Source organism: Callionymus lyra, chromosome 15, assembly GCF_982586985.1.
Source record: "Callionymus lyra chromosome 15, fCalLyr1.hap1.1, whole genome shotgun sequence".
NCBI lineage: Eukaryota > Metazoa > Chordata > Actinopteri > Syngnathiformes > Callionymidae > Callionymus > Callionymus lyra.
Genome location: NC_141832.1, coordinates 11,339,445 through 11,353,279, shown reverse-complemented (window position 1 = coordinate 11,353,279; position 13,835 = coordinate 11,339,445). Strand labels below are relative to the sequence as shown.

The 13,835-nt window shown below is 41.0% G+C and overlaps 1 protein-coding gene across 2 annotated transcripts; it reads right to left on the bottom strand.

The window, feature by feature from the left end:
* Positions 1-548: 548 nt before the first annotated feature.
* Positions 549-12,741, bottom strand: dnmt1 (DNA (cytosine-5-)-methyltransferase 1). Of its 2 annotated transcripts, XM_087809751.1 has the most exons (32): positions 12,535-12,741; positions 12,114-12,150; positions 11,923-12,030; positions 10,981-11,188; positions 10,842-10,908; positions 10,437-10,524; positions 10,326-10,366; positions 10,194-10,248; positions 10,050-10,133; positions 9,857-9,966; positions 9,666-9,784; positions 9,509-9,601; positions 9,295-9,446; positions 9,028-9,215; positions 8,894-8,908; positions 7,589-7,769; positions 7,418-7,515; positions 7,210-7,354; positions 7,030-7,145; positions 6,142-6,343; positions 5,948-6,075; positions 4,655-5,056; positions 4,025-4,217; positions 3,862-3,952; positions 3,659-3,799; positions 2,545-2,827; positions 2,334-2,475; positions 1,858-2,024; positions 1,253-1,790; positions 1,065-1,181; positions 898-991; positions 549-838 (listed from the first exon to the last, which is right to left on the bottom strand). In XM_087809751.1, the coding sequence occupies exons 1-32, from the start codon at positions 12,579-12,581 to the stop codon at positions 801-803; spliced, it is 4,488 nt and encodes a 1,495-aa protein (XP_087665877.1). In that variant the 5' UTR covers positions 12,582-12,741; the 3' UTR covers positions 549-800. The 2 variants fall into 2 exon arrangements, with proteins under 2 accessions (XP_087665877.1, XP_087665878.1); XM_087809752.1 differs by lacking the exon at positions 8,894-8,908 and having other exon boundaries at positions 12,535-12,740.
* Between the last annotated feature and the right edge of the window lie 1,094 nt (positions 12,742-13,835).

Below are 13,835 nucleotides of genomic sequence, written 5' to 3'. Positions count from 1 at the left end.
ATGCATTTCTATTATTAATTTTTAGTAAATAAGGATGAGTTTTTGCTTTAGGCCCTTTTTCTCCACTTTTATGTTCATTGTCCATTAAAAAGATTTAAATGAAAATGTTAAGTATTACACATCAAGGTAAAAGCAGCGATATAATACAACATATCTTTGTCATACAACGCTTTAATACTTTTTCCTCCTTTATGTCTCCTCAAAGCCACTTGTATAGAATGTGGCCCCTTCTTTTTGGGGAGGGGGGGGTATAGGGGGTTGAGACTTAGACTAGTGTCAGCTTAAATTGGCATTGGAAGAAAAACAAAAAAAGGCAAGTTAATGCTGGTTTTATAAATTTTGGGTCCCCTTTTCTGTGGCAAAACATTCTATTACAAGCTTTTTTTAGCCAATAAACAAATAAGCAAATGTTTTCGATTTCAATAATCCTTTTTAAATGACAATTTAAGGTGGCACCAATACATGGGCAGAAGTTTGACATTTCTGCATTATAAAAACTAATAGTGCATTTAGAAACGTTACAAAGTGCATTGAAACATGGATTTTTAAAATAGTTTTAATGGAAAAGATTTACAGTATACAAATCGTACACTAGATGGCGCCATACGGGGACATACCCACCGTCCAGGTAGTGGCAATAGTCAAGTTAGTCATCATTAAACACGAGTCATGTCTTTATTTGAAATATTACATATAAAACTACGTACAAAGTTCATCAAGTGAAAGTTAAAAATCATATTAAAACGTATGGAATGGCAGTCAAAGTCAACACAGATGTTGAAAACAAGATTTAAGGAGTTTCAATCCGAGAGTTCCATCTTCTCCTGTTTGATGTTCTCTGTGAAGACAGGAGTTCGTCAGAAACTTCCACCGGAGAGAGAAAGACCAGACGCTCACCTGACGCTTGTTCTTCTTTGATACGATGTGCGACGCACCTCTTGATCTCCAGGCCGATGGCTCTGGACAGAGGAGGAGGAACCGCGTTGCCGACCTGCGAACGAAGACGACGAGAAGTTTAAACGTTTGACTCGTGAAGGAAGAGCCGGACCGTCATGCGAGCGAACCTGTCTGTGTTTGTCCAGGACGTTCCCGAAAAAGCGGTAGGTGTCGGGGAACCCCTGCGAGCGGGCGCACTCCCTCACGCTGACCACTCGGTGCTGCTCGGGATGCAGGACGCGACCCTGGGAGTCAAAACGTGTCATTATTAACGGTTTAAATAAAGTTAAATTGAGAGTTGAGGTCAGTCCCGTACCTGCTTGCCCATGGGCTCCGGGTTGGTGACGGTGGTGCTGAAGAATCCGTCCCACTCCAGGCGACCGTACAGGCCGGCCCAGTGGTTGTGGCGGTTCCCGGTGTGGGGGAGGCACCAGGGGATGAGGGTGTTGAACTGCCGGTCGGCGGCGTCGCACGGCTTGCCCCCCGAACACGTGCACACGCCCCTGAGCGCGCCCGTGCCGCTGCGCCCGTTCTTCTTGTCCGGGTGAGCGTAGCGCAGCTTCTTGGTCATGGTGCCGTCCTTCAGGCGCACCTCCAGGTTGGGGAGGTCCCTCCAGTCGGAGCCGGGGGCCAGAGGGATGTGACGCATGCGACCCTCCACCAGCGCCGACATGTCCTTGCAGATGTGATCCCGGAGGATGGGCTGGTACTGGGTGCCTCGGATCTGCCTCTGGAACCAGGACTGGGGTTCTCCGTTGTAGGAGATCTCCAGGGCGCAGGCGCCGTTCCGGATCTCCGGCAGGTCCGACATGGTGTCCCGGACGGTGATGGTTCTGTAGATCCCGCCGTTGCCGCTGCGAGAGAAACGAGACCAGTTGAAACCGGATCGCGACGGAGATGGAAGCCGACGGGACTTTTTACCGGGTCACGTTGCTGACGTATTTCCTCTCGTCCACCACCACGTTCAGGGAACAGGCCCGGGGAGCGAAGACGTGCAGCGGCTCCGGATAACGGGGCAGTTTCTCGCCGGGAGCGGCAGCCAGGACGATGGCCCTGCGCCGGGTCTGAGCCACGCCGTACTGACCCGCCTGAGGAACAGACGTTAAAACTTTTTATTTTCCTAACCACAAAGTAGTGCCTCATTTTTTTTTCCCTTCGTTGGTTGAAATTGTAATGTTTTTTAAGCATCGATTTCTTTTGTGAATCTTCTGGCACCATCCCTCAGTAACGGTGACCTGTAAAGTTCCCATAATGCTTTGCGGGCGAGCCAACCTACCGCAGCTTTTGATCACTTTTGACTTAACTGTATTTAAATACAGTTTTAAGTCAACCAATCATCCATCACTGAACCAAAAAAAACTATTTTTTTCTAAAAAGTCAAGTAGACCACAACCCACCTGCAGGACCCCAAACGTGCACTGGTAGCCCATCCTGACCAGACAGCGCAGGGTCAGCTTCAGGACCATCGAGCTTTTGAAGGAAACGAAATTCCTCACGTTCTCCAGCAGGAAGAACTTGGGTCTGTAGTAGTCGCAGTAACTGCAACGAAGAGAAGGTTTCAGTTTCTCACAGACTCGCTCGTTCGAAACTGCTCCGCCGGACACCCACCTGAGGTAGGAGACCACCAGGGAGTTCTTGAACTTGGAGTAGGTGCGGGAGTTGAAGCGGTTCATGCCGCTGAAGCCTTGGCACGGAGGTCCGCCGCAGAGCATCTCCACGTCTCCCTTCTGAGGCAGCTTCTGGCCCAGGGAGTTGGTCTTCTCTCCGGACATGACCAGCTTCAGGAGGACGTTGCAGTCCTCAGTGAACACGGTGGTCCCGGGGTTGTTGAGCCGGAAGGCCTGAGCTGCTGGTTCCCACATCTCAATGGCCCAGTTGGTCTCGGAGACGCCTTGAGGAGACATTCAAGTTGAGATTACGGCTACAAAAGGTCAGGGTTTAAGAAGTAACGGTACTTTAATAGTGTAACAGTATTGTGAAGAAAAACGTTGACATATTTAACAATACTGTATTGATTTTTTTATTTACAATAAACATGCAAATATTCATGGACCTCGTTGGTTTTTCTGTGTCAAATAAACTTCTGGCCACTAGATGGCAGCAGTCATTACGTTCTCCGCAGGACGGAGCGTTATAGAAGGTACTTCATCCCAACTGGTGTCAGGATATTTAACTCTCTACTTTAAATATCCTGATGCTAATCCGTAGTGTGTTTTTCTTCTCGTACTTTTCATTTTATTTTTTATTTTTATTTTATTTTATTCTATTGTATTTTGTTAAATTTCTAATTTTGTAAATAATTTGTATATTTTTAAGATCGTTTTTATTTTATATCATCTTTTATTATTTCTTTTTTTCCTTGCACTTTATTTTTTTCAACTGTGCTTTTGTAAAAGTGTGTTTCCCCTCTGGGGATGAATAAAGATTTTCTATTCTATAGGAACAATGATATCCTGCGATGACTGAGGACGAGAGGATACAGTGACTCCAGCAGCTTTTAAAGCTGATGTTTGGAAATATTTTAGTTTAAAAACGAATGACAACAGTAACGACTTCGTCAAGAGTCATGTGGTCTTTAAACTCTGCAACACCAGAGTCAAGTACTCGACAATACTACAAATATATCCTTGTTCCTACAGCATCACAATATATCGTACCACTGCCCTTGTATCGTGAATCTAGTCCACACACACAAACTAAAAAGCCATGAAGTGATATTTACCAGCCTGATGAAAACCTTCAGAAAGTCCTCCACAGCCTGAGAACACGTCCAGGGTTCGATACTTTGGCACCGCAGTCGTCTGTGATTCGCTCGAAGCTTCTGATGTTTCTTGTGTTGCCGACACCTTCCCTTTACCCTTTCCTTTAAGATGGAAAAAAACACAAGTCAACATTTCTACATTCATCCCAAATAAATCATCTCACCTTTGCCTTTGCCCTTTCCTTTGCCCTTCTGCACTGCAGAGCGAGCGTGATTCGGAGGATCTTCAAAGCTTTTCGTCTTTGCATTGTAGGCCTAATTCACAAAGTTAAAACAAATATAATAAATCAGAAGCGATGATACAACTCCACTTATAATATATTTCACCTCCAGGAAGTAGAACCTGTCGGGACCGGCGCTGGAATACTCCTGAACCGTCATGTTCAGGTCTTCGCCGTACTCCAGTTTGCAGAGGCCGAGGACCTGAGCCAGGCCGACGGTCACCTCCTCGTCACTCCAGTACAGCTGGTTGATGTCGGTGTGGTAGCTCGCCTTCACGCCCTTGTGCGTGTTCTCCGGCCTGCACAACAGGAGACGACCATTACTTTCTACACTCTTACAAAATACACTTTAGAAGAATAAGACCATAGACCCTGAAAGAAACCTTAGAAAACTAAAATACAATTTTAAGTCAGTTTCCCCTCTCTGACCATTATGTAAGTAAGTAAGTCATTTTTATTTGTAGAGCGCTTTTCCAGACCAGGGTCACAAAGCGCTTAAACAATCAAAACAATATTCAATAAAGTATATACTTTAAAGATCAAGATAATACTGAGAACACAACAGGAGTTCCAGAAAAAAAAAAATCAAGGAAAAACCTCTGTATATTCCAAAGATTCTAAAATTCCTCCTCAACCTTATAATATCCAAACCATGTCAATGATTCCATCTTCAACATGTCCATGGATGGAGGACAACAGTTGAGACATCAAAGTCTACAAAAGAACCAACTCGTACCTGTACAGTTTGTAGAGCCTCAGTTTGACGTCGGACAAGTCGGACTTGCCGTTGCTGCGCCTGTGACAGAAGATCTCCTTGATGCGTCCGATGCGGAACGGCTGCGGGGCGTCCTGGTTGGACCCCTTGATGTAGTCCGAGGACTTCCTGTAATATTCCGGGTACAGGTCTTCGTCCACGTCTTCCTTCCTGTGCGAGCGCTTGACGGGACTGGCCGGTTTCACGCCGAGACTGAAGGCGTCGGGCGGCAGATAGACTCCGTCTCCCACCCTGAAGCTGTCGCCTTTGAACATGCCGAGAGCGTAGAGGATTTTGGAATCACTTTCTTCATCCAGTGGCTCCAGCACTCGAGGCACGTTCTGCTCCTCTCGCTCTTTGAGGCGAACACAACTGCAGCAGAACCTGGAGCACAAAGATGTTCAATGTTATTAAACTGCTGTAGGTGGAGAGTACTTTAGCGTTAAACGATTATTCTAATAAATATTGCGATTATTTTTTTTAACATCAACTTTGAATTTTCTCTGATACAATAAATGACTTGACAGGAAAATGCATTTGTTGTGATCGTTAAGAAGCACACATTGAAATAAAATGGTTCATTTATTCGCTTTAATTACAGTTGTAAACAGACATCGTACAGTATATTCACTGAAAAAAAGTGGCGTAAACATTTATAATTATTAGTCTCTGGACGTCAGTGATCAACTGGTTAAAGCGAGTGTTTGCAATATGAAAAAATAGTTGATTACCCAATTTTAAAGCAATATTTTTACCATAATTGATTTCAATCACTTGTTGAAATGTTGAATTTAGACAATTTATTTTTTGAATATCAAATTCTGGGTCAAAAAACAAACAGCACATTCATTTTTAAAATTATTAAATGTTTTCTTATTGGACATATAAAAATAAATAACAGTTTTATATCATATAACAAGCGAAAAATGAATATTCAAGTCATTATTTATATATACATATAGTTTTCTTTCATCAGTAGCTTTTTAAACTTAATATAAATATTGTTCCATGATTGGCTGAAGGGCAAATAAGTAGCTCAGTACAGTTTTAAATCATCGTTCCACCAGACAATACCATTCGTTTCTAAAAGCAAGAATTTCAAAACATTTATAATACGCATTTTTTAATTAGAATAAAATATGGACGTTTTTTTTTTAATTTAATCTCATTTTTTGTAGTCGAAAAAAGGAATAATTCAACTAATGAATAAGAGTAAACTTTTTGCCACAGAAGGAGTAATTCAATGCTTTAAAAACATCCATATGACAGACTTACTTGCAGTCCTCTGTGGGAACGGTCTGCTGGGGCGTCTCAAAGCGAGCGTAGTCCGTGTCGTACCAAAACTGATAAAAGTAACTTTTGCCGTCGTCGTCAATGACCTTGATGTCGTCGTCCATACCGCCCTGAGAACGCAGCAGATCCATGAAGAAGCTGCTGATTTACTAAAAGGAACACAATGAGGGACTCACCTCCATGAACCAGTTGTCCGACGGCGCCTTGTACGAGACGTTGACTTTTCCCTGAACATAATTGAGCTGCATGTCCTCGCACTCGTCCACGATCACCAGCTCCAGAGGGTCAGAAGATTCTCCCAGAACCGTCTGGCATCCACGGAGGAACCAGTGGGCGTGAAACATCTTGTCTTTGCTGTCCTCCCACAGTGATGTGATCCTGACGGACAAGGAAAGACTTGATCTCAGACGCCATCGGAACGTAAACGACTTAAAGTAACAATGACGTCTATGAAACTTCTTTACAGCGAGTCTCGGAATTTGTAAATAATTATTGAAATATATCAGCGCCATCTTTTTTTATTGAAATGGTCAAGCATTAAAAAAAAGGGAATAATTGAAATAATACATTTTTATATTGAAAGGTCTTAATACATTTTATTAAAGTCAATAATTTGTTTATTAAAATTACAAAAAATGCTTCCTTTATGATTGCATTAAAAGAATCAAAATTAAATAAGTTTTTATTTTAGTTAAATATTCCAATTAGTGTGAACACAAAATATTAAATGTAAAATGGTTTACATTTACAGAAATAATTCTAATTATTGGAATTGGAAAATTACTTTCTATGTGTAAAAGAAAGTCCATTGGAAAATGTTTTTTATCAAATTATCCATTTGACAAAAATGCAACCTATATATAGAACATAAAATGATAGAATTCAATTATTAAAATTAAATGTTTGAAAAGTAATTCAATTAAAAAATACAAAACAATAATGTTATGGCACTGACGTCTTTACATAAAACATATAAACAGAAAACAGTAAAACTATGACACTGTGGTTACACAACGCCGACACAAGGGGGCGGTGTTTTACATATATATATTTTAAAGTCATACTTTGCCAAGTAAAGAGGCGTGGATGGATCCTCTGATGACACCGAGACAAAGTCTCCCACCTCCAGCTCTTCATCATTGACGCGAACCTTCTTGTAGAACTGCTTCTTGCCCTGAGACTGTCAGGAGAAAAGTGTAAGATCGACGTGATCGTTGGATTGAAGCGGTTAGAAAACGAAATACCTTGATGGGATCTCCGATCCACGCCAGTTTACATTGAGTCTGCTTCTTCCTCTTCACCTGAGAAACCTTCTTGGGTTTCTCCACGCGGACGTCTTCCTCCACGATCTCGTCGTCTTCGGCCTCCTTCACGGCCAGGTTGGGGCATCTGTGGACAAAGGAACCAAAGCGTTAATAGAAGCTCGAACGTAATGTCGGACGAGAGCCTCACCTTCGCTGCTTACACGCCTGCTTGCTTTTGCCACCTCCTCCGAACTTGATCATGTCTTTGCAGGCCGTACACTTGCCGCAGTCGGGCGACTGACACACCTGCGGGCGGCAGCAACACGGTGACCACGGTCCACCAGATAAAAAAAAAAGGTCGAAGCAACGCTCCACGTACCTCACAGACGCCGCAGCGCTGCCGCTTCAAGCCGGCCTCTTTATCTTCCTGCTCCAGTTGATCGGAGAAGAAGGCGTCGAAGATCTGGTACACGAGCTTGGTGGTCGTCGCTTTCGTTGGGCCCTTGTCGTCCTTCTCGATTTTGGTCGGGTGACGGATGGCCTGTCTGCGGGCCGCACGCCTGCGGGGGGTGAGAGGTCGGCTCAGCAACAGGTTCTTTGACTCGCGCTGCGATATTGGATGACGGCGCTGAAGTTCTGATGCCTTAAACACGCCACCGCATCACGTCATGCACACAAAGCTGGTAGAATATTGAGCAATGAGGTACAAATATTCTACGTCAAGCATGAGCGACCATATCCTCAGAGGAATGTACAGCTTTTCATTTTCAACCTCAATTTTATGATCCTAAAGAAAATATAAATGCATATTTCACACATGTTTGAATTGAAAATACATCAAATGCAAAAGATTAATGCTGTAAAACAAGTTCTGTAATATTTAATGTAATATAAATTCCATTTTAAAATGTGAAACAAAAGCCCTTTCATTTCAAAAGAAGGTCAAATCATTAACCATAGCAAAGACAACAGAAAAAGTTCAAAGATTTAACAAATTAAATTTAGAGTTGATGTTAGAAAGAAAAAAATCTTAGAGCAGAAATAGTTTTATAGTATTATTTTTCACCTGGTGTGAGCTGCATAGATGAAGGGAGATCAAGGGTAAACACTTGGCCCAGGTCGGTTCTAGACTAGCAGAGAAGACCCCTTACTGTCCATTTTTTTAAACTAGTCTTAAAAACCTTTTATTCCCTGGCTTTTAACTCAGCATGAGACTATATCCATTTTTATTGCATCACCTTAGTGTTTTAACCGTTTTATTTTCTTCTACAGCATTTTGTGTCGACTGCTGTTGTTTTAAAGTGTTGTATAAATAAAGTTTAGATGAAAAAATGATTAAAGAAAATATTTAAATGAAACATTAGTCGTCAACTCTATGAATGATTATCTTGCATCTCAAGAAGTAAAATTTGAATTAATATTTTTAGATTTCTTTGCAATATAATCTTATAAATCCTCGAGCAGGTGAGAACGAACAAGTTGTTTTTAGCATCAGCTGTGATTTCATCTTCATAGCCATAAAAACGGTCCATTCTGTAAATGGTGTAGAGAAAACATTCATAATATTTAAACCCATCATTTGTTTTTTCACCTAACGAAGCATGATCTTCTCTATAGACAATATGCATTGAAATCGAGATTCTTTTACCCAATACATTGACAAACATGTGCATTCCCAACCTACCAGTACAGCAGCGTGCTGCATTAGGAGACGTGGAAAAAAGTGTTAGAGTTAACAATTAAAACCTGCTCAAATACATTTAACGAAGCAGGACCAGATCAGACCAGACACCGTCTTGAGTCAACACTAGACTGTACCTCTTCCCCAGAGTGACTCCGGCCAGTTTGATCAGGTCCCTCATGCAGGAAGTGACGATGATCGGCTGCTCGTCTCGGTCGCCGGCCTCGTCGTAACTTTCCACCTGCTCCACCACGAACTGAGCGTGGCGCAGCAGCGTGTCCTCGGTGAAGCAGTTGAAGTTGAGGCCAGCAGGAGGCACTGTTGTCTAAAAATGAAAAAAACAAAAGTTAATATCACAAGGTTTTGTCATATTTTTTTAAAAAACAAAACGGGCAGAAGTTCACCTCAATCTTGTTGAGAAGGTCTTCATAGGTCGCCTCTTTATTCTTCTGAAGGAACTCCACCACAATCTTACTCATGTAAATCTTCTCCTGCATGACCGCAAAGATGGACGAGTACTCCTCGCTGGACTGCATCAGGATGTAGTCGGCAAATGCTGAATTTGAGGACGCAGCGTTAGAACGAGCCATAGGATGAGGATGACGATAGAAAAATAACCTGTTGTGAAGCCGATCAGAGCCTTCTCGCCTCCATCAAACCCTGTGATCCACCAGGCGTTGATGGGACCGAGCTTCTTCGAAGGAACACCACCTATGAAAGAAACACAAGTTCAACCTTAAATTCTGATAAAGAAATTTAAAAATAATGTCTTTACCATCCATGCAAGGGTTGTCGTCATAAATAGGTTTGACCACACAACTGAAGTACAGCTCCACATTCTTCTCAATCAGTCCAGAGTCAAACGGACAGAGGTGACCACGCTTGTCGTAAACACTGGAAGGAAAAAACAAACATTATAAATTAAGTTTTCTTCTTAAAATGTAACATTCTGACCAATTATTTTACCTGAAATTTGTGATCTTGTGCTGAGGAAGGTCTTCGTAGCTCTCGAAACCATCCTCGTTGGCGTCGAAGAGCGAGAGGCGCTCGTCCGTCAACATCTCTGGTTCGTCCAACTGCCCGAGAACACGCCATTAAAACTCCGACGTTACACTCAAACGTTTTCCTTGAAAAGGTTTTTTTTTTTTTTTAAACTCACCGCATTGTCGGGATCACCTTGAAAGAACTTCAGGTCAGAGTCGTCCAAGAACTGCCTGCAGTCTGGACATTTGGGAGGCGGCGCCTGCAGACAAAAGTCACGTCACAAATACGCCTTCAAACAAGGGTTTGACAATCGAGCTACCTTTGCAGTGGCAACAGTTTTGTTCGCCTCAGTTTTGGGCTCTTCTGTCGCGGGTCTGAGGAAAAACAAAGTTATGTTAGGACACGTCAGTAGAACTGCATCCTCAGAATTATACGACGCCACAAGACTCACTTGTCGTCAGCTTCCACTTTGAGACGTTTTTCTTCACGGACCTACGACGCATTTCAACAGAGTTAAACAAAGAAATGTTGACAGAAAAATAAAAAAGTTACAATTATTTACCTCTTCAACATCATCAACCTCTTGTTTTGATGGTTCCTCTTTTCCATTTGTCGTTTCTCCATTCAAGTCTTCAGACTTGCGCTTAGGACTGGGGTAAAAATAAAATAAAAAATAGAACCACCATCAGTAACACTTCCTTGCAATCTGGAGAAATGTTTTAATTTTTTTTGTCAATTTCCGAATCATTTATTGATGCTTTTGTATGTTTTGAAGTTATATATTTGATCGTTTTAACATGCATTTATAGACGTTTGTATGGATGATTGACAAAATAATTTCATATCCATACATCTACACCATCCAACATCCTCAAGGCAAGCATTGGATCCATGCATTGAGTGTTCGGCTCAGTGACCTCTGAACTTAAGTTTCAGTTAAGTTTAAGTTTCAACTTAAGACACTCACACTTTGGAAAACATTGAAGAGATGGTTTGCTGTTTGCCGCTGTTTCTTGTAGTTCTCGCCGGGGATTCTAAATGGCAGAAATGCATCATTAATTTAAAAAAAAGCCGATACAAAAATAAAACACAACTGCTGGACATACTTTTAGTGTCAGAGTTGGCTTTGCTCTTGCGTCCGCCCTTCCCTTTAGCGGTCGGTGATTTAAAAGTCTCGTCCTCCTGCGTCTCCATGTCGTCTTCTTCGTGAGATCCGTTTTTAAAACCATTCTTTCCGTTCTGCTCGGCGGCAGAGCCGTTTTCTAGATGAAGCTCCTTCTTCAGCAGAGATTTGACTTTTGTGATATAGTCATCCTTGAGAAGACAAACATAAAAAAAAAAATGTTAAAATGTACTTAAAACTAAACTCTGTAATTATAATAACTCTTTTAATGCAATAGTGTTCACTGGACAATGAGTTGTTATGTTCATCACTTGCATTTTATATATATATATATATATATATATATATCTCTCTCTCAATTTCCCAAAAGAAGACCTCCAGAGAGATCAATAAAGTTCTATCCATCCATCTTATGGATTTATTAGAACATTTGTAATTCTATTTCAATGAGCCATTTATAGTTTTCAAACCAAATAAAATGTTTTTTTTTCGTCAATAGTTTTATTTAAATCTGCAGCTTAGAGAGCTTGTCGTTTTTTTTTAGTTTTTTTATTTAAATGGCACTTCCTCATTTCAGCATTAGTGTTTACATTTCATCGTTTAATCCATTTTTTCTAGGTGAGGGAACTTGTTTTTCATTCATTTAACTTTTCTTCTGCCCTTGATATGAAACCGTTCAATAAAACATGACAATGTTTCTATTTATTAATCAATTCAGGACATTGTAATGCCAATTAAAGACTGATTTTGATTTTATTTTATATGATCGTATAGTTTACAAGTATTTTCAAAGATCTTTGAAAACACTCAAATAAATCAGACTATAACTTTCGGTCTATAGTTCGCCAAGCCCTACGTTTTAAGCTCTGAAAAAAAAAAGAAAAAAAAAGGGGGTTTACAGCATTTTCACATGTTTAAAAATCACCTTTGATATCTCTGCGCTTTTGAGCTGCTTCTCCAGGTCTGTCAGAACATCCTTGGTGTCCACATGCAAGAAGTCCTGCACCAGCTCCAGCTTCTCCTTTACGTTATCCTGCAAGAAAGATGTCATTTAAAAACAACCTTGTTTTTTTTTTTCAAGTTGTCTTTCAAATGACAATAATACGAGTAAGTCACCTCGCCTGAAGATCCGTCCTCCTCCAGCACCTGCAACCTGTTAGCAAGAGAAACCAAAAAAAAAAAAAAAAAAATCCATTAGCTTGTTGTGCTCAAGTTCACCAGTGAATGTTTTTAATCACGTGACAGTCCAGAGGAAGAACCGAACTTGGCGCGAAACGTGTTTGGCGGTTCCAGCCAATGACAGCGTGATGAACGCAGCTAACAGCAGGAGGTGCAATTGTCAACAAGCTAAAGCTAGCCGCAGCTGGCTAGCAAAAAGTAAGAAAGGTAGCGGACACTTCCACGGAATTAAAAAAAAAACAAAAACACCAGCAGTAGCTTCAGAGTCGTGACTGCAATATTTTTTAAGGCACAAAATGGCGACAACACACTGGTGACATCATTGGTAAAAACCTGGTTATGGTTAGTAAAAACGCACCTTTTCTTGACATCTTCGGGCAACGACAGTGAGGTTCTGGTGGGCATTGTGAACGGTGGGGTTTAAAAGTGTCCAAAGCGGCGGGTAAAAGCTGTTTAAAAAGGCGTTAAAACGAGACTCGGGACCAGCGTTGACAGTGTCGTCTGCACACTGACTCCCAGGATGGACGCTATATGGAGTTTGGCGCGCGGGCCGTCTTTTCGCGCGGAAACGCGAGCGTTATGGACCGTACCATTTGGAGGAGTAATGGGGGAGCGCGGCTTTATACTTTATGATACTATAGCTATTAAACTGATATGAGCCTTTTTTTTTGGAATACAATTCGCCTTCTCTAATCTTAATATTACATATTTTGAATTAGAACTGTTTTTATCCGAAACACTAATGCTACAGGAATAACGAAACGTGAGTCCCCCCCCTATTTTATTTGATAGATGACCAAGCGGAAGTAGATCTTGAACTTCCTCTGTCAGTTCCTCCATTTTCCAGAAGAACTTAATTGTAAATATTATTCTGATGCGTTCATGACAACACAAATAACATTCGCCTCCACTAAATATACATCGGAATTTGGTATTGGCCAGTGAAATACTTGGATGGTGCGAGTAAAGTCTTTTGTTTTCTACACGTAACAATAAATGATCTCCAGTCATAACAGTCGCATCAAGTTAGTGATCGATATGTGGGAACATTTTTATTTTTAAACTACAAAATCTACCGACTAAGATGTGTTCATTCATATCAGTTTGTTTGGTGACACATCCTATCGTTTTTCTTTCACAGTGATTAATACAACGAATATTAATTGTTTATCAAATAGTTTTAACACTATAACTCAACCTTAAAATCTCACGTGAACAAACATATTAAACAGGTGCATTTTGTTGTACAAATCGTGTCAGTTGTTCATTGTGATCACATTATAAAAGCCACATTTGACCTCATCATTTATTTGAACTAAACTGATGTTTATAAATTCTTCAGTGCAAGTCATAAAACAAACATTTTTTGGTCTAGAACGACGCTTTACAAATAATTGTTACGCAGCACTTGGAAAGCTAAAGTTGTGTTGTATATTAGTTAGAAGCACAGTGCATACTACTTATTTAATTGTGTTTATAGATCAGCAATGGATAACGTACCCGAAGATTATGATTAAATACATTGTTGTAACTGCATGAATGTCTCCCAAGTCCGTTTCTCATCCAGTGAACCCACCATAGATTGGGTCAAATTGTCAAATAATTATATACATAGTTTTGTTAAAATAAAGTCACTACATTCAATGTTGCATCATAAAT

Excerpts from the sequence above, each read along its gene's own strand:
- dnmt1 (XM_087809751.1), bottom strand. The coding sequence starts at position 12,581 with ATGCCCACCAGAACCTCACTGTCGTTGCCCGAAGATGTCAAGAAAAG. Across the intron at positions 9,447-9,508 it reads TCTGATCGGCTTCACAACAG|CATTTGCCGACTACATCCTG; the intron begins GTTATTTTTCTA and ends CCTCAAATTCAG. Across the intron at positions 2,025-2,333 it reads GCACGTTTGGGGTCCTGCAG|GCGGGTCAGTACGGCGTGGC; the intron begins GTGGGTTGTGGT and ends TCTGTTCCTCAG.